This window comes from Chamaea fasciata, unplaced genomic scaffold (assembly GCF_029207755.1).
Source record: "Chamaea fasciata isolate MVZ Bird 193981 ecotype frontalis unplaced genomic scaffold, bChaFas1.0.hap1 SCAF_5, whole genome shotgun sequence".
Lineage (NCBI taxonomy): Eukaryota > Metazoa > Chordata > Aves > Passeriformes > Sylviidae > Chamaea > Chamaea fasciata.
Window position 1 is genome coordinate 8,703,513 of NW_027094090.1, and position 27,274 is coordinate 8,730,786.

At 37.3% G+C, this 27,274-nt stretch overlaps 1 protein-coding gene across 1 annotated transcript in view; it reads left to right on the forward strand.

The window, feature by feature from the left end:
• The window catches only part of SEMA3A (semaphorin 3A), a 166,041-nt gene that overhangs the window by 34,513 nt on the left and 104,254 nt on the right, over nt 1–27,274 (forward strand). The window contains exons 2-3 of the mRNA XM_066182774.1: nt 13,780–13,937; nt 16,565–16,627. Coding sequence (XP_066038871.1) covers nt 13,780–13,937; nt 16,565–16,627 — 221 coding nt within the window. The remainder of the gene's footprint in view (nt 1–13,779; nt 13,938–16,564; nt 16,628–27,274) is intronic.

A 27,274-nucleotide genomic window follows, 5' to 3' on the forward strand; every position in this document is an offset into this window, starting at 1 on the left:
GAAAACACGTCTACCCTGATGCCATTCATAATTAGACTAGCTAGAAATAAACCCTAGTGTTTGCCATTATACTCAAAGCTGTGTCAGCTGCTACTGGAATTACATTTGTTTATGGGGGAAAAAAATAAAAGATTTGATTTTGAGTACTTATTTGACATTACAGGAAACAAATGGTTGAAATAAGTTTTGAAAACTTTGTAAAAAGTAGTGTATTTGTTGTACACTGGTTGGTAGTGCACTGTTTTCAAGACTGTTAGACATCCATTCCTGAAGGTTTTCAAATATATATAGGTCAGTAGGAAACTTCTTCATCATCAGGTCAAGGATTCGTTTTCCCAGCTCTCTTAGAAGTGAATGTGTTCTGCAACAGAATGTCATGATGCTGCTTTGTAATGTCTTTCTTGGGTATTACTTAGTCTTCAAACATTACAAACATGTAGGAACTATATTATGACATTAGTTTATTCCAAATTTAATCAAAATCTTGCTAGATGATAAGAAGTTTTAGAGACATGTTTAGTACATTTCACTTAAAGTGTTTAAGTTATGCCCACATCTGCTGTAAATTAATTTGGGTGTACTAAAAGCAATAGAGCAATACTTGTGTCAGTTTCTAGTCTGCTGAAATGTGTCTTTAGAATTTACTTGGAACCACCCAGTGCTACTTTAATTTGGAAACACTGAATCAGTGTCCTGTTCAATTTTAGGTGAATTGTAACTTCACTTTTTAAATTCCCTGTCTCCCCCCCCCCCCCCCCCCCGGCCCCTAAATCTCTGTAGTGTACCATTAACCACAATGTGTTAGTGTATGAGCATCAAGGAAAAATGTGAGTTCTTTAACTTTCAGCAGGGATTTTGTGTGAATGTTCCTCATCTGTCAACAGTGAGTCATGGTATCTTGGATCAGTGTGGGCATTTGGAAGCCTGTGTGGCAGTTGACATACACATACACTTGAATATTGCACCCAAAGGAGTGTTCTTTTGGAGGGAAATTAGTAGAATAACCAGTGGAGCTGCCGAGAATGAATAATATCATTGGGTCTGGAAGGGGAACTGGAAAGTGCCCTGCCTTTTCCCCCACAACATTCCAAGTTTTAATGCGCCCTTTACATGAACCAAACTTACACTGGAGGCTGCACAACGTGTGTAAGAAATTCATTAAATTCACATTGTGCTGGCGTGGCAATATGGTGCCAGTGGACAGTGTTTCCTAAATCCAGGTAAAAAATGGCCTTGCTTCAAAGCACACAATGTGCAGATAAATGCAGAGTGTGGAAAAATAAACTAGGTTAAAATTTGCAGTGCATTTTGAAAAAATTGTTACATTTTGGTAATTCTCATCTTACGTTGTAAAGATAAGAAGGCAAACACTGCTTTCCATTTCAGTGTGCCTGGACCATTTCACTGATACCTTCAGTCTACAGATCATTCTCTAAAGGCTTCTGTTCTGACAGGGACACAAAGTAAATGATATGAATGTGATCTCTGATTCCTGTCTTGGTAAGAAAAGTGCAGTGTGGCTTGAGCAAAAAGGATATAATGATTCTCATTTATATTCCACTGGAGCTTCAGAAATAAAAACTTTCATTATTTTTCTTCCTGATGCTGACACTGAGGATAATGATGCTATTGTGTTGATACAAGAAGAGCTACCGTTTATTTAGATTGATGAGACACCTAAGATCAGTGGTGTAGACTACATCACCTTTCTGCTAGTTTGAAGAGAGTGGAAAAGAAAAAAATCTCTGGAAAAAGATTGATATTTTGCATGGCGGGCATTCACACCAGCTTTTTCCCTCTCCACTCCAAGTTAGTTTCGTTGAATGTAATACTGCTTGGTTTTTTGTTACTTTTGGTACAGTATTTTCACTTTTTCAGTTCTAATTTTTGTGCTTGTCACCTCCCTCTTACTGAGATTTGCTGCAGGAGGTGGGAGGAGATGTGGCTGGACCTGCTGCAGTTGGGCCATGCCAGCTGAGAGCAACCACCAGGAACCTGCTACGAGACAGTTCAGGTGGCCCTGGCTGAGTGGTCTTGGAGTCAAAACATCATCAAGTTACTTTCAGTTGTCTTTGGATCCCCGCTTGAGGCTGCTCTAAATAGGGGCTGATGTACCAGTGATTTGTTGTTCAAACAAATCCAACTGTATTTACACTGACATGTCTTAGGGTGAGTGAACCTGTGCTCTGAGGTCAGGCACTGAAGTTGAATCCAAACCTCATCGTGCATTAAGCCCAGCCAGACAGGAGGTGCTACCTGAGTGCTGTTGATAATCCACTCACTTTTCCTCTTCCACCTCTGCTGGAAATTGCTGACGGGTCTTTCTGAAGTTCACTTAAAAGATTGAATATAGACAAATTATTTCAAAAGAAAAGCCATTTAGAAGGAATTAGGGTTTGAAATGCTCTTACAGAAACTGAATTCAATCAGTGTGAAATGATGCTGTTTGCAGATACTTCCACTCACCCAGGAGGGCCCCAAAGGCTTTGGGGAGGGGAGATGCAGTGGGGAGGAGGAAGGGTGAGGGACGCACCATGGCCAGCTGAAAAGGGAGTCACAGCAGTCATTTTGCTCAATTAGATTTCAAGTTTCGCATCTTCGTTTTCCCTGTCAAGACTCAGGTCATGGCTGCACTTTTATCCACACACGATTTGGAGGGAAATATGTTGTCTCCAGCCACAGCCAAAGCAAACACATAATATGGTGTTTCCATAACCAGGGTTCTCCATAGTAGAAGATAACAGGCTTAGGTCAGTCAGAGAGTGAGAGTTCCCCGGAGTACTCTCTAAGTTTTCTATAGTTTGAATTTCTGGAACTTGGTGAGCGGGAGGCTCTGTCTCTAAAATTTAATAGCCTCTTAAAGTTTTCTTTTTCTTGATTTTTGCCACTTTATCCCTTGAAACTATAAACAATTTTCCATTTACAACAGCCAATATCAAGAATTTCTACAGTTTAACTGAGTGTTGTGTGAAGTGGATTAAGACAAATTTTGGGTGATTTTAAAACTAGCTTAAGCTCTTCACACTGTAGTTTCTTGGTGTCAGAACAGTTGCAAGTTTGCTTCTATGTAGTGAAATAGTAGTTAGAAATTTATTCCTCCCAGCCCTTTTAGAGTATGCCCAGATACAAAAAATTAATGTAAAAATTGTATGTACTGTTTACTTTCCATTTTGAATGTAGCAGTTAATTATAAATTTCTTGTTTCTTATTTGAGTGTGTAATAATTATAAAAATAATGAAAGTAGATCTAGTTTGATTTGTGTAACATGAAAGATATTTTAAATTTTGATTGACAGAACAGTATCAGGCATGAGAAAGTTCACTTTGATTTCAGAAATGAAGGGTTTGCTGCTGAATGTTTAATTATTATGTTTATGACATGTGGATGGAAGGGAAAAAATGGAAATTGCTTTTTGATGCACAGAAGATTGTAGTTGCAACTGGAAACATTTGATAAATTATGTTTACTAATTTGTTCTAATGAGCAGTAAATATCTTACACACATTGCAGAACCACCACAATCAGAATCTTTTATCCATGGTGTAAGTCCATTGATTTTCGTTAGGATAAATTAAGAGCAAAATTGGGCCTTATCACTTTATTTTGGCATGGAAGTCTATGCAAGGGGTGTCGGGGGTTAGAAGTCCCTGCTGTGTTTTGCTGCAATTAAAGTGCACAGTGGAGCTGTGTGTGTCTGTATGTGAGCTGCACAGACTGCATAACTGCAGTTTTTGCTTTCAGCCCCTTGTTGAAACTCATCCAAAACCTCACTTATGGGCTAGAAGAAACAAGAGCTATCAGAATGAAGAAGGATGTAAATCCAAGCATGAATTTTACTCATCCATTCTACTAATGTTAAAAGACAATTCCTCAAAGTGCTGGATATGTGATCAAAGTGAAGGGTGGATCCATTCTGGAAAAACAAAATTTTAACAGAAGGAGTGTTGATAGCTATGTCTGAAATTAGGAATATGAGGTCACTGATATGTAACCATAAACAGAAATCTGGACACAGTCCATCTAAGGCAGCTGCTATATAAATTATAATGATTATAATGATTTACCTACTAGCAGGACTAACCCAAAGCCCTTTTTGCATCTTATTAATCAGAGGACTTTGAAGAGTTGTTATGCAGATAGAAACGAGTTTCACACATGATTTTCAAGCTTAGAAAGACCTTTTTTGAAGCAGATCAGATGCATTTTCCATCACAAATCTGCTGAAAACACAAATGTTGCTTACTCTATTTTGCAGTTTTGCATATGCAACTAAATTTCCAGGGAAGCTTCCTAACTCTATTGTACATATTAAATGACTCACCTTAGTAAATAATTTGTGCAGGTTTATATTGTCAGTTCAGTATTAAAAATAAAATATATCAGAGAAGGCAGAGAAGCACTTTATAGGAGCATAGAATGGTTTGTGTTGAAAGAGACCTTGTAGATCATCTAGTTCCAAGAGTATGGGACACCTTGCCATGAGCAGGAACACCTTGCACTAGACCAGATTGCTGGAAGGCCCATCCAGTGTGACCTTGAACAGTTTCAGGGGTGGGTCATCCACATCTTCTCTGAGCTACTTGGGCCTGTGTCTTACCACCTTCATAGCAAAGATTTTTTTCCTCCTATCAAATCTAAACCTGCCTACATCAGTTTAGAGCTTGTTTAATTTCGCATCAAATCCACCTCTTCTGGATTTCCTCCTTCCCAGTGTTTGAAGCTGTAGAGACACACTCCCTTGCAACCTCTTAAGCCAGTGAAAGCACTGACACTCTCACTGATGGCTCACCCTCTGCAGGTCACCCTCATTTTTGCACTGTCTTAGTTATGACATATAAATCCTTTACAGACCTACCCCATGAGTCTTTCCAAGAGCCAATGGTAACTTGCTTGTCAAACAGCAAAGTCACACTTGAAAATAAACCACCAATCTTTTAAAGAATTTCCTCTGATATCCCTATGAAACTTAACAGCTCATATTTGCTAGTTCTTCTAAATGAGCTGACTTATTTTTGAAGTACATTGATTTGGTACCTGAAAACAGGATTTGTTTAAGAGTTAAAAAAATACTTTAATACTTTTGCTCTGGTAAAGGAATACACTTGCATGATGAAGGGTTTCATCATAACTGCAACTCTAGTACACATTTGGACATTATTGTTACTTTTGACTCCTGCTAGTCCATGGCGTGTAAATCACAAAGACACTGACTGGGTTTTTGACTTTGAACTTTTGAGTTCAGTTGTTAAGAGGTTCCCTTTTCTGAAGGGAATTTTCTAAAATACCATTGAATTTAAGTAGTTTTTTATGTAATAGTCCCCAAACATCATGACGTGTTCTGGCATTATTCAGAGTTTACTCTCGTCTGAGTTTTTACTCAGAAATAATGATTCTTTGGAAGACTAACTGACTTGAAGAGTAATAAATTAATAAACAAACCTAACACTTCTCAAACTGGACTTGTACAAAAGTCATCATGTAGACCTTTTGTCCTTGTGTTGTGTATATCTGACTTTCATTGTCGTGATTATGACAAAATACAATGATGTCTTTTGAGCTAACTTCAAAGCAGCTTGCCTGAGAAAACACCCTAATAATTCAACATGCAGCTTCATCAGGTAACAGTTAGGTGAAGAGCAAAATCAATTCATCTTTGCTGGCTTCTTAGACAGTGCTGTTGGACATTGAGTACATAAGTGAGTTTCAGGGTAACTCAGGTGCACTTACACTGCAGCATAGTCAATGTCTGGAGCAAGTAGCTGTGTCTGTAGAGAGCAGCAGCTCTTTTCCTGCTTTGCTTTTGTTCTGGCAGGAAAAGTTCATGAATTGGAAATCTGTGTCTTGCTTTATATGGGAACAGTCAGTCATTAAGAACTGTGCTCCATGCTACACTTGGACCCAACACGTAGCTCGCACATGCAGAGGTTTGGATGTGACAGTCTTCCTACCTCAGTCCTGCTTGGCCAAATAAAATACATCCCTGCTCTGGCAAAACAGCAGTCTGTGTGTTAGTCCCTGCAAAGGTGTTTGTGCCTCTGTGATAAGGTATTTAACGAGACAAGGCCAGTACTGTTCAGAGATAAGGTAATCACTCCTTGAAGTTACAACTACCCACAATTTTACTTAATTGGTAACCAGTACCAGTTCTGCTTGCTGGAGACTAACTTCATAGAAGTATCATAGAGAGAGCTGAAAATTGATTAACTTCTCACTAGATCTGATAACCTAGTTATTTAATGATTAGGATTTAGCTGGCTGTTTACCTGTGCTGGCTCAGATGGTGCAATTTAAGGTCATGCAGTGCCACATTGGGCTAACCAAACTCAGAAGCCTGAGTTAATATGCCTGCAGTGTTTTTAGTATTTGAGTTAGAATGTTTGTAAACTTTGCATTAGATCATTATTTTGCTGTATTGTTGCCACATTTTAAAGAACCTTGATAGTTATAGATCTTAAAATCTGGCTGCTCATTAGTATGATGCATCAGTTTCATTACTTCTCTAGAGCAGTTCTTATACCAGCACAAGGAGGAGGTAGCAAAGATGTTACCTATTCAAATCTCAAGACAGAGGAATTTTCCCTTAGAAAGAAAACATCTTATTAAAACCAGATTATGGTTTCCTTTTTCCATCATATATTCCTGCCTAATGCATCACACACACACACACACACAAAAATCTACAGGTACTATGGGTAATGTAAGTGTGATTTTGTAACGTTGGGCTTAAATACTTGTGAAGTTCACAGTTAAAGGTCTGCCATAACCGTTCTCACAAAGCCAAATTCATAATATAGGATGTTACAATAATTTTACAAATGTATGAGATCAAGCTTTACAAGTCTTTGTTTAGCTCATAGGTTAATATTTCTCATGTTTTATAAGAAAGCACCTGAGCAATAGGGATAATCTGGATTCACTTTCAGAGACCAAAAGGACAAATAATACAAATAATAAAGGGAAAACAGGTTGGTTTTAAAAACCTAAATGTTTCATGTCTTTGAAATACCATGTGACCCCTTCAATTACTCAAACCAAAAACACTTTAAGGACTGTCATGTAGCTAAATAGTGCTGACATTAATGAGCTAAAATCTTCTCTCAGTTTTACAGTATAAAAACCATATGCATCATTATTTTGAAGTCAAAGAATTCCATGCTTATACTGGTGCAACTGAAACAAAACATGGGTGTAACATTCCTCCTTCCAGGTATCTGGTTTTAATCAAACTATACTCCTGGCCCTCAAGTTTTCTTTACTGCATGGAAGGTAGGAAGGAGTGTTTCATTTAAAATGTTTGGTTTACATCATGATTGCACAAAAAACGGCATATCTTGTCCTAGCTACCTCTAATTGATAAATTGTAATAGCTCCCTGAACTGTGTTTCTGAACTATGTGTTCTCTCAGAAGCAAAAGTTTTGCTCAAAAACAAATATGGTACTGTTTTATTTCTCCTTGTAGTAGTTCAGTGAAACCAGGTGATTGGCAACTGTTATGATAAGGTAGAGGAAGAGGATGAAAGCTAGCACTGATTGAACAGCTGTGAGGGGCTCTGTTCCAATTGTGTTTTGATTACTGATAAGATAACCCTCCCTTTTCTCCCAGTGATTTATCTCATTCAAATTACAATAACACTGAATTGCCATCAACAACAAACCCTGTGTAGTTTCAAGTTTCTGTGGCTCTAGTGTAGAAAAAACCCAAAGGTGCAGATTAGAAGTTTTCATGTTACATATCTAAAAATGGATAAATCTCTTGTTGCACTATGTGATCTCATAGACTTCATAAGCCTGTTTTTTGTTTCATTTGAGATAAAACTGATCACTTTCTGGTATTTCCAAGGATCATAATTCTAAAATTATCTGAAAGCATAAGTTTTTGGGGTTTGTTTTTGGAGGGGAGGGTGTTGATAATTTGTATGTCTCTTTATTCTTCTGCTTCTAATATGAAATCAAAGACTTACTGGTAAAAATGGCTCAGAAATATTGAAACAGTTTGAATATAACTGAAGGACATATAATCTGACCAGTTAAACTAAAAGATGTAACAAAACAAATGTTTCTGCAATTATTTTTTTCCCCACTTAGGTGAAATGCTAAAAAGAAAAAAAGAAAAAAAAAAGGATTAATTAGTTTTCCTTGTTTTGTTTTATAGAAGTTTGAATTGTACCACAGATTGTTAGCAAGTTATTTTTAATTAGGATGGGTGACTGAATCATTCTCCTCACTAAAGGCTGGATCCTAAGGTCCCAATGATGTCTGAGGTGACAATGAAAGAAAATAATTGTAGTATAAAGTAGTTAAAACCTGGGTGGAGGGGACAGAAGTTGCTATCCTTAAGGCTATTGGCCGTTTTACTAAGAATTAGACCTGGCATGGGGTCAAACTCACCTGATTTCAGGCTAGTGTTTTCCATTATATAGGGAAATACTCCACTGAAGTTTCTCACTGTATGACAGGCGTTGTCTCGTCTGGGTGGGGACTGGACTCCCAACAAGTACAGTGCCTTTTCCATGCTTATGTTGCTGGTTTTGCCACACAGCTCTGCTGGCTCATGCCTTGCAAGAAGCTTCTTTGATTTCTTGCCAGTCCCTGCCTATTCCAAAACTGACTGCAGAAGTCACCATCTGCACTCACAGCAATGAAATGGGGAAGCTACAGGAGAGGTTGGAAGTTAGAATACCCACTCCTTTTCTTGCATGTATCTAAGAATTCAGCAAATAATTACTCAATGACTAATTTACACCTGGGATTATTTAGAAAGATACACATGCTGATATACAGAACAGGCACAATATGCATCTGTGTAAGCAAGAAATGCATGTGCAAACATGTGGCCACCTGATCCTCTGCAGCCAAAGTAGAGGCCTGGCGAGAGAAGAAGGAAATGTTCTAGCATGACGTTGTGGGAGGCACTGCTCACAGTTCAGCAAAATCCCTGTTTGATGGCATAATGGCATTGACTCATCTTTTATCTGCTGCTTGGAGATCTACAGCCAGATCTTATCGCTGCTGGCACAGGAATGCAGGTCGAGAGTTTTGTGCAACCCACTCATTGGCTTCAGGAGCGTGTTGTGACGAGCAGCACTCCCTGTATGATCCAGGACGCTGCAGAGTCACCAGGAATAGGACAGGGCCAGACCTAATCCTGCTGAGGAAACTAGGAAACCTTTCCTCTGGCTTTTAGAGAAATTGATGTGCCCTTTTGACCCTTGTCAACAAAAACAGTCTTGGCTGGTGTGTGTCATTGTGAAGTCTTTAACAGGGACGTAGGCCAAAGCCCACAAATTTTCTAAGTTGTTACATAGACGAACTCTCTCTTGCTAAAAAGATTAAAGATTGCCTGCTAGTAGATAAGTGAAAAATAAGATGGTTTTCTTTTGTTATGTTCTCCTCTTGACAAACTCCGTTGAGGGAACACAGACAAAGAACAAGGTTTACAGTGGCATACCAACCATGGATAAAGCAAACTTCAGGATCTGCATGACTGTATTCATCTTAGCTATAGCTGTGGTTTTCTGGCTTCTTCTTTAATGAAGAAGTGTGATAAAAATAAACCAAATCTACATTCCTTGCGCCTGCATATCTCCATGGATTTCACAGCAGGAATTTGGCCCTCTGTGTGTATATATACACTATTAAGTTACAATTCCATTAGCAAATTAAATAACCACGTATTAAAATGAAGGCAAGAGTTAGGGACTGGTTTTCTTCTGTAAATGTGCCAACTCTATCTGGCAAAGTGAATGTTCTGACATAAGTTAGACTGGACCAACAGGCACATCAGTTAATAGAAGAAAGACCATGCAGAGTCTACAGAAAAGCCCATTGAAAAAGGTCAAATACTTCCAGCTTGGACACTGGAAGAGAAAGGAGACTAAGATGGAGCAAGTAAGTCAGGAATGTGAATTAAAACTAGTTGAAGTGGTTACTAGGGGCATCTAGCCCACAAACCCTGAGAAATTCAACCTCCATCTGGTTTCAGTGATCATCACATTCATAATAATATGATTATTTTTTAAGATATGGTGCATTTGAAACTGTTAGTTTTGATCACCTGCAACACTTAATAAATGTGGGAAAGAAGCACCAATAACAAAAGCAATGACATCTCTTTTACCTTCAAAATACCACCAGACACTTTAAGTCTACCTCATTCAGCATTTCACAGACAATGATAGTAGTAGTTTGCAGTGATTAGTTGTGTACAGCTCATTCATTCCTGTTCAAAGCTACAGGCATGGCCACAGCTGAGGATGTGTCAAAACGAAATGAGAAAATTATCTCAGGGCAATTACTGAAGAAATTCTCTGGGAAATTACCGAAGAAACGGTGCAGTAATGTTACATCTTTGCAATAAAAATAACTGCACAGATCATAGAGGAAGTTAAAAAAGAAAAAGACTTTAAGAACCGGCAACCATTACCTGTCTGCACAGATAATGGCTAGGCCAACATTTAATTATAAGAAGAAAAAAAAGGAAAATATTTAGGCTATGCTAGTAGACAGTATTAATTTCATTGATTCATTGAATGCATTCATCATTTCCTCTTGTCATTACAATGCAATCTTTGTTGTAAATCTTGGTTTATTTAATCAGTGATCATAGACAAACCTTGCCAGCATGAGTGATGGACTCATCCATCAGTAGAATTGATGGATGCCAGTGCCCTTCTGGGATTGAGCCCTGTCTTTGCTCTCTCTCTTAGCAATAGTCACTCATTGGATAATGAAGACACTGGATAGTAAACACTTTAAAACTAATGAATTTGAGGAAGTAGAATACTTAATTTGTATTGATTTTGCAAATGCCATTGCCTTGCTCTTCAACACCCTTTTCCAGAATGGCCTGTAAAGCCACATTCATCACTGGATGAATACGTATCAGTTAGAATAAACAGCAGAGGAACTGCAAAAATTATTTAGGATTTCACCTCCTACTTGAGACAGAGCTCAAACCTACCTAAATTAGTAGTGATTGAGAATCATCAACACACAAATGATGTTTTTCTCCTAAGCCTATATTCTCAACCTGATTCCTGACAGGGAGAAACCTGATGTCATGTGATTTAAAATACACTGCTTGGAGCATGTCTGAGCCTAATCTTTTGGGCAACAGACCCTGGAAATCCAGTTGCCATCTGCAAAAGTCAGTAATGTGACAATATGACACATACTGAATGAAAACCTAGAAGAAATGTCCCATTCTTAGAGAAGGCAATGAAATTTAGCTTTTAGTTTGACTATAAATTGCATGTTCATAAAAAGACCCAACAGTGTTTGGGTTGCATACTCTGAAAGTCACAGAAAATTAAAAGGAAAAAAACCCTATATATTTCCCTGCACGGCCACACCTGGTCCTTTTAAGTTTTATTGTGGAGACTTATGAACAGTGAAGATGATGATGTAATGTACTCTTGGCCATAATAAACCCTAAACTTCAATGCTATGATCTCACATTTTTCATGAATATTAGAAAGACAAGAAAATGTCAATCACCATCTGTAGATGTGAATATTCAGAACTCTGCATTAGCAAAATCATATCAGGCTTCTTTTAAGCCAAGTAGCTGTGTGCCTTACTGATCTCATTTTCATTTTTATCAGTTTTACCTTTGTGTAACATCGACTTCAGCAGACACTTGTCTTTACACTGCAGTCACAAAGGGCAGAATCATACGTATACGAGTTCAAACCAACAAAGATGAAAAAATTACAAAGGTTTTTGACAGCTGTATTATAAGAAAAATGATCAGATACGGGTGACAGCAGAGCATTTCTAGCCAAGAGAGAGTTTTAAGACAAGTTAAGCAATCAATCATCTACATCACTCACTATTCAGCGAGTCGACATTCAACATCTGAATCAGTCATTACAGAGTAAAGAGAATTAGTAAAGTCTCTTACAAAATGCAAATAAGTGAACTGGAGGACAATAGAGTCAAATTCTAGAACTTGGCAGGAAGCCATAAGAATTATTTTGACAAGACTACTTGAGGTAATTTGATTGTTACATTTAAAAGAAAAATAATTTTTAAAAAGTGAGCTTCAGTCTTGAGCAGTACAAGATTGTGATATAAATGTATAGTTATTTTTAGTGACAAAAAGTGTAGAATAAGGAACAAAATATGATGTCTGCTCTGATGCTTCGCTACACTGGTACACAAATTAACTATTTTTGGTGGTAGTGAGAGTTTTTCCAAATAAATACAAAGACTACTAAAGCTGAAAGCTATCCCAAATGGTATGCAACTAACCGTATCTCTCTTCCTTGAATATGTTGCCCACTAATGTTTTTGCAGAGTTTCAACCTGCTTCAAAATCTACCTGATATAAGTGAACATCAAAAATAGGTTTAACATCTGCAGAGCTACAAAGCTGCAGTTGTGAAATTCTGTAAAATCATAAATATCACTGTTACCTAGGTCCAGAAATTCTCCACCCAACATCTTCCTTGTTAATACAAAAGAATGAGTTAAAAAGAAGGGAAAGGAGTTGAAAACTAGGCAGAAACTTTTGTTTTAACAGAAGTTTCTCCTTGATTTCTATCAGTATATGGGATGCTGTTTTATACTCACTTCTCAGTTAGAATACTGGTGGAAAATGGGAGTGGTCTTACTGAAAACTGAAAAGCCATAGAAGGTGGCTGCACTGTTAGGTGATTCCTAGACATCCAGGCATTTGACATGTGGTCTGAGAGGAGTTACATACATCCTTGGCTTGCACGAGGCAGAATTGATGCATGCATTACATACCTGAAGCTCAGGCTGTGCCCTCTGGCCATCAGCCCTTGGATGCTGATGTGTTCACTCCCTTTCTCATCTGTCTTCATGGCTCCATCAATGGAACTGCTCCTGCTCCTAAAGCTGGATGTTTGCCTTCATGATTCACAAGCTCGGAGCTTGAACCATGGATGATTTGTCATCACCAGGAAACTTTTTTATTGATAACTTACTAGTGGAGACATGCCTTAAAATGGTGGTTTAGTTTTGGTCTCGATATGAATATAGATAGGCATAAAGGAAGCGTGTTCTCATGAATATTTATACTATTATGGTCTATATTAACTTAGAGTAAAAATATTTTTCTGTAAAATGCACATGACTTTGTTAGTGTTTGTATAGCTAAGTTGATTCCGTGGATCCTTGTACTTAAAAAAGTCTTGTCCATGGCAAATGCAAATCTCTGTGAGGAATATCAGAACTAGAAAATTACTCTTGAGTTTAAAAAGAGGCGAGGTTACTTTCTCTAGGTAAATTCTTGTTCCAGGTAAAGGAACAACATGCTGCCTATGTGAGAAAGCTCAGAATATAATGCATTTAAGAATAGGTGCTACATGTTATTTTATCTCATCAGCTAGTCATTCTTATCCCCTTTCTCATAACTTACAGATCTTTATGAATTAGTTTCTTCTGCTGGAAATAGATTTTTTGTTTAGATGTGGTTATCAGCCGGCTATCCCCAGGTTTATCCTTACAAATCTCATTGATTGAACAAAATTGAACTTTGTCCAATGGTTGATGAACTACATGGATAGAATTTTACCACCTAAAAACTCATACAGGTTTTTAATTGATTTAACTGTTGTTTTGACCTCATTGTAGAGCTGAATCTCACAAGCAGTTTATGAAATAAAAACATTCAGGGACCTTTGTAAGTAATGCTTTCACTTGTTTCTACACCATAAGCACAAATTCCTAAAATTATATCTGTACAAGCCAAAATATGAATCTCTATTTCATTTGACCATGTTAACAACAGAAGTATTACGTTTATCTTGCAGAAATGTTGGAATCCAACAATATAATCAATTTCAATGGACTAGCTAATAGCTCCAGTTACCATACTTTCCTCTTGGACGAAGAACGCGGGCGGCTTTATGTTGGAGCAAAGGATCACATATTTTCTTTCAACCTGGTTAACATCAAGGAATATCAAAAGGTACGTTCATTAATGTTCTGTGCAATGTAAATATGTACTTTTAATGTTAAAGACTTCGTATTACTTAGGCTAGGTTGTGCACTGTTGGAATTCTGTAGTAAGTGTTTGGATGTCAGGAATACTGTTACGACAAAAATATTTGCTGACTCTGTGAAAAGAAATTTATAACAAGTCTGTGACCTTTGACTATATAATCTACAATATTTTTTTCAGACTACAAAAAAGAAGTAAATGATAAGTGAATAATCCAGCTATTTCCCAAACAAACATACTTTCATGGCAACTGCTAAAAAAGCCAAGCATCTATTATGACAGTTTAAACAGAAAGGCGTTACTGCTCTGTATTTGTCTGCAGATAAAAGAAGCTATTTGGGAGTCCAAGTGTTGATTTTTCTTCTTTAACTCAGCACTTATAGGCACTCTGCTCTACTGCTTTTGAACCAAAACAGTTCCAGTATAAATAAAAGAGGAACAAGCCCATAAAATATTGCCATTCTTGATGGAGATTGTAACTTTCCAGTAAAAGTTGGTGACTAATTAAAAGCTGACAGGCAGTTTAGTGTCATTCTTCTGTTGGAGTCCAAATGAATAATTAAGTTTTCCTTTGTTCAAGTAAGAGAAAATGCTAAGAAGGTAAACAATGGGATGGAGGTTTGATTTGTTGTATTAAGTATTTTGATGGCACATTTTAAAATCCAGAGGGTACCCTTTTATGAAAGATATATTGCTTCAATACCCAGGGATTATTTTTTTTTCTTAGTGTTCCTGACCTTTTGGCCGTTAGACTATTAGCTTCCTAAGATGATAGCAATAAATACCTTGTGTTTTCTGTTCAGAGGGAAGACAGGCTATTCATTTGTATTCTCTAAGGATAAGAGGATAAAAGGAAAACAGAGTATTTTCTTTTCTATTCTCTTTAGAGCAGCTATAAAGGAAACTAGCTATTTATTTGAATTCTCTGAGGGATCAATAGTTTAATGTGCAAAACATCTGGAATAATTAAAGGAAAGAAGGTGTTTCCATTGCAGAAAACAGCTCTGTGGAATGGGAGTGATTGTATTTTACATTCTTACATATTCAGATACTTTTAGAACAGTTTGACTTTATATACAAATATTAAAATATTAAATAAATAACTTCTGTCATTAACATGGAAATGTATGTTAGCAACAGACTTACAGAATTTAGACTAGATTTAAGAACAGGCAAAAGGCTTTAAGAGTTTGGGGATCCATTTATTATGGACAGGAGAGTCATGTGAGAAACTTCAATCTAAATTACAATACAGCCAGTGCTGCACTTGAGCTCAAACTTCACTGTTTTTTGCTTCTACCATCTAAGAAAACTCCTCATGTTTCTATCTAAATGCTGATGGCAGCATCAAAACTGAAAAAGCCAAATCTTTCAATGTACTGAAACCAGTCTGACTTATCTGTCTTTTAAACCAAATTAGAGGAAAATGTTTTAGTCTGAAACTAAGGAGAAAGAACATCTGCCTAGAAATACACTGGTTTGAAAAATACTGAGATTTTTGCCCAAAATCTGAACTAAACTTGAACTGGTCCTTTTGGGATATCTGAGAAGTTTGGTTAATGTTTTCCAACCTAGTAAATTTAAATTTTCACATCTCTGCACATTTTAAGCTTAGAATAGCAACAGGAAGTAGTGGGAATCCTCTGAGAGAGAATGTGCTCATAAAATTTTCAGCCTTATTTTATAGACTTACGATGTTCAATTGCTGTTTGGACTTCATTAAGAAAATTTTGAATTTAAAAAATGTTACAAACTGTATTTTCAAATATCATCTACAGCATCTCCTTTGACCCCTTCAGTCATCCACATTCCATCTTTTTTTTAAAATATTTTGCCTTTTGCTTCCTATGAACAAACTATATTGAACACCAAGACTGTAATCCAGACTTAAGGCCATTCATATTGCATTATCTGAGGCTCCCAAATGAATAGCCTGGCATTTTATGGGAAGATCATGTTTTATTCTATATGTAATTCCTAAAAGCTTTTCAAAGAAACATGAATAATTGACTGTGAGGGTCTCTGGATTTTCTCTGTATGAGGTGAGATCCATTTTCTGCTAAGAAAACACTACAGGAAACCTAGATTTAGGTTTAGTTGTGTTAGGGTGGCTCTATAGAAACAACATAAACATTTCTATTTTGATAATGCAGTATTTGTCAAATACTGTGGCTCCTTTTTATTATTTAATTAACTGAACTAGCAAAAGAGTGAACTATTAGATACACTGAAGAGGCAAACACCTCATTTCTTATGCTGGGACTCTAATGTGAGATTGTATTTTCATTGCATGAGATTTAAAAGATTAAAAGAACACTCAATGGAGAGTTAACCCTCTTACCATTAGGACTGGAGATTCACAGCTGAAATTCACAATGCAGACTTTAAGATTGTTTTTTACTATGACATCCCTTATTCTTTTTTTGTTCCCAGTATTTCATTTCTTTGTTGTCAAATTTTAAGAAATAAATGAAATAAGGAAAAGAATGGGGGGAAGATAAACTGGATAAAGGGACTCTGTAAGCATTTGGCCCGCAGTTTGTGAATGCTGAAGCATGAAATAACACAATGTGATTTTTGTTTTGTGTCTTTAGATTGTTTGGCCTGTATCACATTCCCGAAGGGATGAGTGCAAGTGGGCTGGAAAAGATATTGTGGTAAGTACAAATCTTTTTAGCATTTTTTTCTCTTTTATAAAACATTGTAAATATTTTATTATATCCTACTGTGTTAATTCTTAAAGTATTTTTCCCTAATCTCTAAGGTCACACTTCTGGTCATAACTTCACTCTTGAGTTTTCTCAATCCTCTTATATAGAAATTTTGTCTTCATTACCAAGGATTTCAATTTATAAATGGAACTCATGCAGATGAAATAGAATTTATATACCAAAGGAAAAGAAAATCAGTAGGAAAGAAGAAATGTCAGAGTGAGAAGTATTAACTCTTGCATACTCATCTCCTGATGAGAAGATACATAAGGTTTTGACCCATTTTTGCCCTGCTCCAGGTTCCAGTCCTCAAGGGAGTCTCAAAAAGTGCTTTCTTTTTGTAGCATCTCTCTGGAGCCACTGGGTTCCCCAGAGCCCTTTCCTGCATGGAAATCATAGCAATATTGGGGTCAAGGTGGTGTAAACATTCTGCATCAGTTTTGGTGCCTCAGGAAAGAGAGTGCTACACCAGACAACATTTTCTGAACATTTTCCCTCCTTCCTGTGTACATCGTATTCCTTGTATTTATGAGGTAAGAGAGACATAGCCAGTAGCCCCCAAATAGCAATCATTCCACACTGACAGGAACTGTCTTCTTTATAGGAACAGTGTGGGAAACAGGGCTGAAGAAGGGGGAAAACAGATGAAAAATACATGCATGCAATAAGCCAAACAAATACTTGCATAGCAAAGCCAAATGGGAAATCAGTGTGGTTGCCAAGGTATAAGTGAGAGTGGAACTTGGCCCCGTGTGTATACGCTATTGGCCTGATTTTCAGAGATGATTCTGTAAAATATTCATAATGCCAACCCTATGCCTCTGGAGAGCTCCATTTGAATAATTTCCTAGGTCATAATAAAAATAGTCTCATCAGTCTTTACCTAGGCCATAGAGGACAGTTGTCTTCAAAAGATGCCATCTGGGAACAGTAGAGGTAGATTGGGTAAAAAAAAATGTGGGCTAAGTTAAATACGTGAGGGGACAGCTGAAATGCCATTACACAGAAATAATGCATTTAAAATAATCCATGCTTGTGTCCACAAATAATTTTCAGGGGTACTTTGCAAGGTGAAGCCTAGAATATCTAGTATTCAAGGTTAAAAAGAGGGGCTAAGCTTCCTGCTTCATCTCATGTGAAGTATAATGATATTACATTAAGTAGTTTTTTTTCATGACTGGAGTAAAAACCTAGAAAACTAGTAAGAGATTCTGTACCTATCATGAAAGTATATTCTAATTTTTTTTAATAATTATTTTTAGAAATTCACCATAGTAAGAAAGAGTATGCTTTATACATTTCACTAAGCTGATTCTAATTCAGTTTAATTGTTTAAAATTGTAGAGACACATTCTGGAGTTAACGGGAAGGATCAGGTCCCCATCTAACTGTGGTGATCTTGAGAGGACTGCTTATGCTGTAACTTTTATTCACCTTGATTCTTTTGCTTCCTGTGATAGGAACAGCTACACCTGCTGATCATGAGTAGGTGAAGCCCACACCACTCTGCAGTGCCCTGGCAGTAGATCCTGTAAGGTTAGATCCTGTAAGGTTGTTTGGGGTGGGTTTTTTTGTGGGTTTTTTTTGTTGTTTTTTTTTTTTTTTTTGGTAATTTTAGGGTTCTTTACAGGAGTAGGTAAGAAATAAAAATAAAAACCTAGTCAACTAGAAAGAGGGAATACATATCTTAAGATGATCAGAAAATCGTCTTTAAATATTTACAGCTACCTTGCCATAAAACAGTGCATTACAAGCAACATATTTCATGCAACTGCTTTAACTGTAATTACAGATAATTTTAAAAACTTATTATTCCTCCATTATTTGTTCCTTAAAGCCATTGTCAGTACCTTGGAAGTGTGAGATATAAAAGCCATAAAAATAACTCAACAGACTCTCATTAGAAGGAGCAGGAGAAAAAGAGGACAAATAACGTGACATAAACCAGGCTTGATATAATACTGCTTTCAGCATGTGTCGCTTCTAAGATATTATTTACTCCTCACTTGCAATGGTTCAAAACTTTCTCCATGACAGTCTATACTTCTGCATTGAGGTCTTTTTTTAAAAAAACAAAAAACCTCCTTTTAATTATTGATCTCCAGGGTGAGTTGGTGATGAAAATGCAAGTCCCCACTAATGGACCAGGTGCACTGCAGCAGCTGCAGCACAAGCACAGCCCTGGCCTGCCCCACTTCTAACCTCAGCTATGACCTCTGAGATTTCCTCTCATAATTATAAGAGGTAATTCAGCGTTGTTTTCACTCCTTCAGAGGGATTCCTCATCCTGGTGCTGTCAGTCATGCCTGTCTCAGCACAGCAGGTTCGTGGCTCAGGATGGTCCACACGGGATTTGAAGAGAGCAGCCAGCGGGGCCTATTCCTGCTCTTCTGCTATCCCTTTGTTACTTAAACAGTCATTTTAATTTCTATTCTTAAAGGGCTTAGTATATGTTAATTACTTAAGCTTTACTCACTGTTTAGGTAGATAAAACTTTTAAAGTGTGCTTGGGATTTTTTTCCATATGAGTAAGCTGAGAAGAGTTGCTGAAAGACTCCCCCCCATCTATGCAATATCTACTTAGAGCAGGACTTCTCAGAAAAAGGTTAACTGCCATGCTTTTCCTCAAAATACAGATTTTTTTTCCAATAAAATCATAATTACTGACCCATGTAAGTACTTACTATTACAATATATTTCCATTTCCTCAGTATAGAGTATCACAAGCACCAAAGTAACCTTGTTCATGAAAAATTAAAGGCTATAAATAATAAATGGGATATTTGCTTACGTAATTCAACTAAATGAGCAATTCTGTGAGGATTTCTTGCTATTCTGGACTTCAGTGTCTTATTTGATCTATTCTAGTTTCTGTTAGTCCTGTGAATATTTCTCATGATTCCTGGCCAGACCTTGGTAATGATCAAAGAAGACCAAGTCTCTACAGAATAATTCTCAGCTTTTATATTAAACTTACAGAACATTCATGCTGCTAGTCATATTCCTCACTGGTGAGCCTCAATATTTCATTTTAAAAGACAACAGTCACCTGGGTCCCTACAAATACACAAGGCAACCTCTACATTAAATGTGGGATAAATAACAGGTAACTAATAGGGGGAAAAAAAAAAAAAAAGTTGCTACAATTCCATTCTGACATTCCTGGGATATCATAAACCAGAAAAGCAAAGCTTGGTGATTTACAAAAGTTATCAGAAATAGTAGTTAGTTTTGCAGGTAGGCATAGGGCAAGGATATGTTCCTGACTGGAAACCTTATATAGTCCTTAAACTGTTAATTTGCCATTGCTTTGAAAATTTTGGCTGTTTTGACTGTTTAGTCAATACATCTCTGCATTAGATTTGCACTGTAGCTGTTCACAAATTACACAATTAATCAGAGAAATTCCTATTAAAGCGTACAATAGGTTTCTATGACCTGAAAGCTTAAAATATGTGCTCCTGAAGGGCACCTTAGGATGTTATTTTCAAGTGTGATTTGACTATCAAATTTATTTAGCCACTTGTAAAGATTCCAGGTCAAATTAAATAGTTGAAACAGTCCCTTCTGGCCTTGACATGTATAAAATTTCAGTAGGTGTTTTGACAAAGTCACGTAGGACAAGCTGCACGATGACAGACACACACTTTGCACACTGTAAGATATCAGCTTCTCCCTGCATGTTTCTGGTGAGAAAGATACAGTGATGTACAAACAGATACAAAGAGTACCAAGTACTTTTACTTGGTACCAGAAAGTTTCTACATCTGCTCTGTCACATGAACATACAGTTACTCCATACAGGTCCAGAAAGAGTTACACTTTTGTGTATACAGCTGAAGTGTACCAGCACATTTGCATGTGGGTAAGCACTGACTGTATTATAATTTATAGGAGATTGGCATCTACCTGGGCTATTTAATTGCAATTAAATTTTACCTAGTTATTATCTCTCACCTGATTCCTACTGTGCTTAACTTTTTAATACTTAATAGTTCTGTTGACAGCAATTTGGAATCACTTTAGATCAGAAACCTATTTCCAGTGACAAAACAACAAGACTCTTTACACATATTTTATGACATAGCCATATTCTGTGCGTGCTTCTTTGCATTCAGGTGTGGCTAGCACTTAATTATTCAATTTATTGTTTATGCAAGTAGAGTCACATGAGTGTAATTTAATTCATCGTCTCATTTGTTACAGTAATATTTAAAGCCAAAATGTTCATATGTCATCTTAGTTTATACTTTCTTTAAAGTTTTCCATCCCTTCCCTAAAATATAGGAAAGCAGAGGACTGATCTGTAGGCTTGTGGAATGATTTAATTTGGAGTAAAAGAAAAAAAAACAAAAGAACTGAGAGAGTAAAAAGTGACTCAACAAGTGTCCCTCAGCCATATCTGGTGATACTTTGGAAAAAACATAGTTGGCAATAACTGAACATAAGTCCCTTTAACTTATTACTGCTATTGCCTTAGGGAAAATAGAAGAACATAGAGGCAGAAAGTAAAAGTAATTATTTTCATCTGTTATTGTAAACAAAGATCTGAAGAAGGAATCTGAAAATTAAATATACAATACTGGCTGGATCTAGAAAGCATGTTTCTAAATTCATCTGACAGGCACAGTTTTTTCAGTCAAATTACCTCTGGCCCTTTGGGTGTGCCAAAGACAAGTTCATTCCTTTCTGTCAGGGTTCTTCCTCTGGAGGACATCTGCAGCCAAATTTCCAGCTTTTTTACCATCAACCTTCATTGCCATCCCTTTTTCCTTTCTGGCTTCCTCTCTCCAGCACAGCAGTAAAATTCTTTAGCGAAGCCTAAAGACCCAGGATGCCCATCCAGCATGGAGAAAAGAGAAAGGTGAATGTCTCCTGGGAAGAAGGGGAAAATGAGTAAAAATCCAAAACAACAGGTCTCAAATCAGTTGGGCGCCGGAATTTACTCTCAGTATGATCTACTACAAGAAGAAAAGTGTTTTTTGTGACATGTGTAAGATAAATAGTGCCAGAGCATATTCCTTCTTATTCTGTCAACTGTCCCAGTTAGTGTGCTAGGGTTTTTTAGCTTGAGGTTTGCTCACCCCTTCTTCTTGTCTGTGTTCTTTAATGTGAACACAGTTTCCTACCAAAGCATTCCTTACCATTTGGGAGATGAGAGAATGAGACTTTGGTAAGCAGTGTGCAGCTGTAATACTGCTGCTTCAGAAAACTGCTGTGCATACACTACAAACAAAAGAGAAAGATGGGGGCAAAAAAACCCTCCAAACCTACAACTACTCAGAGTTTAACTGTGTTTGGTAAAAAAGGAGTTAAGGATGTTGGAATCTTTCAAAGTCCTGTGGAGCTCTCAAACAGACCCGTCCCCCCCAGGAACTTCTGGTTGTGCCAGCTCCAGTTCTTGGATGGACCCCCGTAATACGCCAGCATAAAGCCTTATTTGTGGTGTATTTCAGATGTTGATCCTACAGCTTGTGTTCATTTAGGCATTTGCATATATTTCTTTCTATGAACTGACCAAGGAAAATCAGTTACTGTAAGGTAATAACTTGTGTCCTTAAAAGAGGAAGAATTAAGTTGGCAGTTGTTCATATTTTCATATTTTACCCATTTATTTATCATGGGAAGTCATTTAAGGCTTTCAGTATGGGGAACAAATTGATGTAGATCAAGGAGAAAACTAATTTTCCAGTTTTGGGCTCATTTTTCTGTTATAGGTGTGACTATAGAAATTTGCTTCTGAAGGAAATTTAATATTCAGCAGATTTAACAATCTTTCAGAAATGTTTTCTTTGTTGCTTTTGAAATACGAATTCAGAGTTAGAAAAGGGGAAGTAAAGGAGAAATGAAGGAAAAAAAATCTTCCCAGAATTATGGGGTTTAATTTTCTATCAATATGTTTTCCTCATGAGCCCTCATTTGGCCTTGGCAAAGTCTGAGAATTATTTATGACTGAGTTTCCAGCTATTGCTATTTCAAAATGTTGGGTAATTCCATGTTATGATTTACTGCACCCCAAGATGGACAAAGTAAATTTATTCTTCATACATTTCTTTCCAGAAAAACACATTAACTGGATGACTGGTAGAAATGATAGATATGTTTAGTCCTTGTTTGGTTTCAGGGCTTCAATCTGGAGCTCATGAAGTTAAAGAAAAGGCTTTTCTTTGGTACCAGTAACTTCCCCCCCCCCCCCACCCCCCATTTGCTTCATGTTGTGTCTGTTTTCTTAGTGATTATCTATTGTTTTAATAAAAGTTAATTTTAAAATTAAAGATAGGTCTGCTCTGAAAGACCACATATCAAAGTTCCTCTATACAAGACATGGTCACTATATAACCATAAATTTAGGATTTAGGCCAGAATTCATTTTTTCTATAATTCTCTTGCTTACATACACCAAAAATAGGTCTACTAAATTCCTCCCTGCTGCACACAAGTTAAAATATTGTCTTTTTTTTTCTTTTATAGTAACTCAGAGAGCTAAAGGGAAAGTTATTAGAATAACCTAGGAAATAATCTGCTATTTTGTTTCTTTTTATTTATTTTTCTTCTGACTGAATGGTGGAATCTCTGTTGTTTTAAATAATCTAATCATCTCTTAATCCTTTAGGTAATTTCTTTCAGATTAACATTTTCTGAAAAATTTAGGTTACTAGATATGTATCACAAATATATTTATAGACAGAGAAAAAAATTCAAACAACAAAAAGGGAACAAAAACTCCACCAAAACCATTCAACAAATTCACATTTTAGCAATTTCACTTGGTTACCAAATTTTTACTGACTGGGAGTTTTAAGATTCTGTCACTTAAGGTTTCCCTGGTTCAGCATCTCTCTGTGGTGTCACAGCAGTTTAATATCCCCACAGAAATTTCCAGCTTCCCACAGTAAGCTGTGTTAACCTGTGTTAACCTCCTAGAGCAGCTTGCACAGTGTATTTATTTACAGTCATACACACTGCTAAGCAGCTGCCCCTTGGAGATGCCACAATGTTTTTCTTCATTTCAACACCTCATGGCCTTACCTTCACTTTCAACACACAAGTTTGGAGTGTACTTATCTGAGGTGGCTATGAGTGGAAGTCATTAGAGGATATGTCTGTACTGTGCTGAAAAAAGGCAAGTTGACTGATCTGGAGCCTCAGTATCTTACATGCCTGTAACAGGCTTGGCAACCAGTTTGTCTGAACTACTCCACCCAATTAGCAGGTGTTGATCCAATTCGGAAAGGCTGGGTGTAATCTGATTTCTCCAGGAGACAGGTGATAATTCCACCCAGATGGAAGAGATAGATGAGAGAGACTCCTTAGATCTAGGCTGTGGTTGCAACTTAAATTGCTGCTGGGCTTGGTGAGACTGTGTGAGCTGAAACCCAGTATTAGTGTTCATTTCTTTGCTAATAAAGCTGTGCTCATATTGTGGGGCAAGGTTACTCTATAGAACAAAAGAGATTTTTAAAAGTTATGGTCAGAAAAGAATTCCCTTCTGCTTGACCTCAAAGCTTCCCAATACTTTGCGTTATTTATAAAGCACTCTTCTGTTCCTTAAATAAATTTATTCTTTACTATAGGAAGTGCATACTGCTGAAAAACATAACAATTCAAAACAAAGGAAGCTTGCTAGACCTCCTGGAAAGGTTTCATGTACAACAGTCGTCCAGTGTCTGCAAAACCCAAAGATCCACTTGTTTGCTGGAGTGTATCCACAGAAGACTTTGGTTTGTCTTGTTAACTGTGCATCAACCAGATGTAAAAGAATATGATATAGTCACTAAATCAGGTATTTTGTGCTGAAGCCTTTTCTTGGCAGCCCTCTAGCTGTTCACAGGTCTGGAAAATTTATTATATGCATCTTCTGAATGACAATTTCAGGGCTTGAAACACGTCTTGTAGTTTGAACATACTGAATGCAGAAAAAGTTGTAGAAATTTTGCTTCCAAAGATCACTAGGTCAAATGGTTAGTGCTAATGACAGAGGTTTAGAGGTCTGATGTGTCAAGGGAAGAATCTACAAAGCATGGCTTCTAATGACTTCTTTTAATAGCTTCTGGATTAAGATTGTTTTCAGGATGGGCCCTGGGGAATATCCCACCCAGCTCAACTACCTCTGTGCTTAGCCTTAGCAGTAAACCCTGGGCCAAATGACCAAATACCAGCAGTGACCCAGATTTCCAGGTGGGTAGGTAGAGAGGCAGGGAGGCATTTTGTGTTTTGCCCTCACTAACACAAAGCCAGAACTAGAGAAGCTTTCCATCTGCTGTGCAAGTGTGCTGACAGTACAACTGTTTGCTAATATGGCTTGCAGTTTTGTAGCTTGAAGGAATCGGGATATATCTGCCTTTTTTTTTTTTTTTCCCCTGACTTTTTTTAATCATCTGCTTTCTTTGCTTCTCTTTTCTTGTCTTAATGCCTTAATGGTTTAAATTCATGCAGACATCCTGCAACTTGAGTAAATTATACACTTTAAATATTCTCAAGAACTCTTGTCATATCAAAAAATCAGACAGATAACAGGCATAACTTAATTGGAAAGATAACTGGAAGCACAGTAATCTGTACTATGCAACAAAAAATGTCTTATCAACCCTCATCAGTCTGAAGTTTCTCAGGACATATCTTGTCAGCAGAAGAAAATTTAGGTATGTAACTAATCAGTGGTTCCTGTGCAATGCTGGCAGTGGTCACCATGCCTAAGAGTAGTCATTTATGACATCTCCAAAGGAGTCAGATCCCCCAGATCACAATACCATATAAAGTCCTGTAGATCCCAGCCCTGCATAAGGGCCACTGAATCTGGAGATCTGTCAGCTTTGAAAAATTAGGTGTAATCTTGGTGTGTATTGGATTTGTGTGTGTGTGATGAAGTGCATGCTGCTTGTAAGGCTTTGAATAATGGGGGATGTAACTACCAAGTAGTAAGTTAATAGAGACCCCTTTCTGTAACACAGACCCCAAAACTTCAACTGCTCAACTTGCTTCACTCAGCACTGCAGACCAGCTTCTTCAGAGGGTATGACTATAAAACATTGATCCTTGCTAATTGCAAGGAACAATAATGACATAAAAGGGATGGAAATGGTGGTATTGATCCCAGCTGCGGGGGGTACACAGTCATAAATCACAGTTTGCAAACGTTTTCATGCCAGCTATCCTCCCCCACTCTAAAATCATGCACCTGCCTATACAGGTTCAGCTGGAAGGTTATCTCTTGGAGTACAGGTGCCAGGCAGGATTTCCCCACCCATTAGGGCCTGCACACAGCTCCCAGAACCTGGGGACTTTCCTGTTCCTGCCAACATTAACACAACAGCTTTGCAGCACTGCTGCCAACCAGCTTACTCCAATAAAATAAAATTTTAAAAGACCATTTAATTTTAACAGGACCCAAATAATTTGCTTTGTTCACTGCTTATTCTGGACCTGTTTAAGCCAGTTGTGCACCTGGACCAGTATTTTTCCAAATGTTACTGTAATAAAAAGAGGGGCACAGCAATAATTTTTAAATAATGTTACTGCATTTTATAAAATCTTACACCCAAACAGCAGGGGCTGTGAAAGCACACATGATGGAGAGCTCAACCCTGAAGAGGCTTCCTCGCCCATGCTTGCTGACATGTTGAAGTCTTTGCTGGGTCTAGCTGAGAATCCATCATCTGTGTACATGGCAATCACACATATATTTATTGCACTAACACTTCAGAAATATTTTCCTTGAAACAATGCTGCTCCATGCTGAAAAAGATATCTGCTGGTACCGACTGAACTGATGGCAGCTGGCAGTAGCCCACCAGCAAAAGGGAGAAGTTAAAAAAGCTCCCTGATAAGTCCAGAACATCTTTCAGCAGTGTGAGAAATTTGAATGACAGCAGTAATATTGGGGATTACTTATTCTCCATGGATATCCCTGACCTCATCACTTGAAAATTTGGCTAATGGGACAGAAGAAAGAAAAGAAAGTAGACGTAATAGTTAACCTCAAGCCTGGGACTTTATATGAAAGCTGTCCATCCATTTTGATTTAAGACACAAAACATGTGTTTATTTTGCTTGTCCAGCTGTTAGATGATAGTTCTAAATCCTCTTGTCCATCCAGTTCAGACAAAATCTTATGATATTTTAGTCACTTCGGTATGTGGGAAGACTGATACAAAGGAAGAATATATTACAGGGTCTGATGCTTATCTGGATTAAATCAGCAGAAAACTGTTGAAGCTAATGATACTGTAAAGGATCATTTAGCCTTCTACTTATTGCCGTGCATAATCTGGCCATTTGCATTTGCTGCAATATCTGAGAAGCCATATGGACACCACTATTGGCTTAAAAAAAATGAAACCACTTGCTTAAAATAAGGAGGAAAATCCAGATATTAGTTACTCACAGGGACATATCCTTCAACTTAAAAAGATGCAATTAAAAACTCTTTGCTGCATTAGTAATCCAGATAGAAGGACGTAACTTCCAGGTTTCTGGAGGAGAGATAATTACTGGAAACTCATAAAACCCACCTAAATTTCGTTTTAATTTTCATACACAGAGCAGATGTTTTGACAGATGGATGGACTTTATTTTTGTAACTGTCCGGGAAAA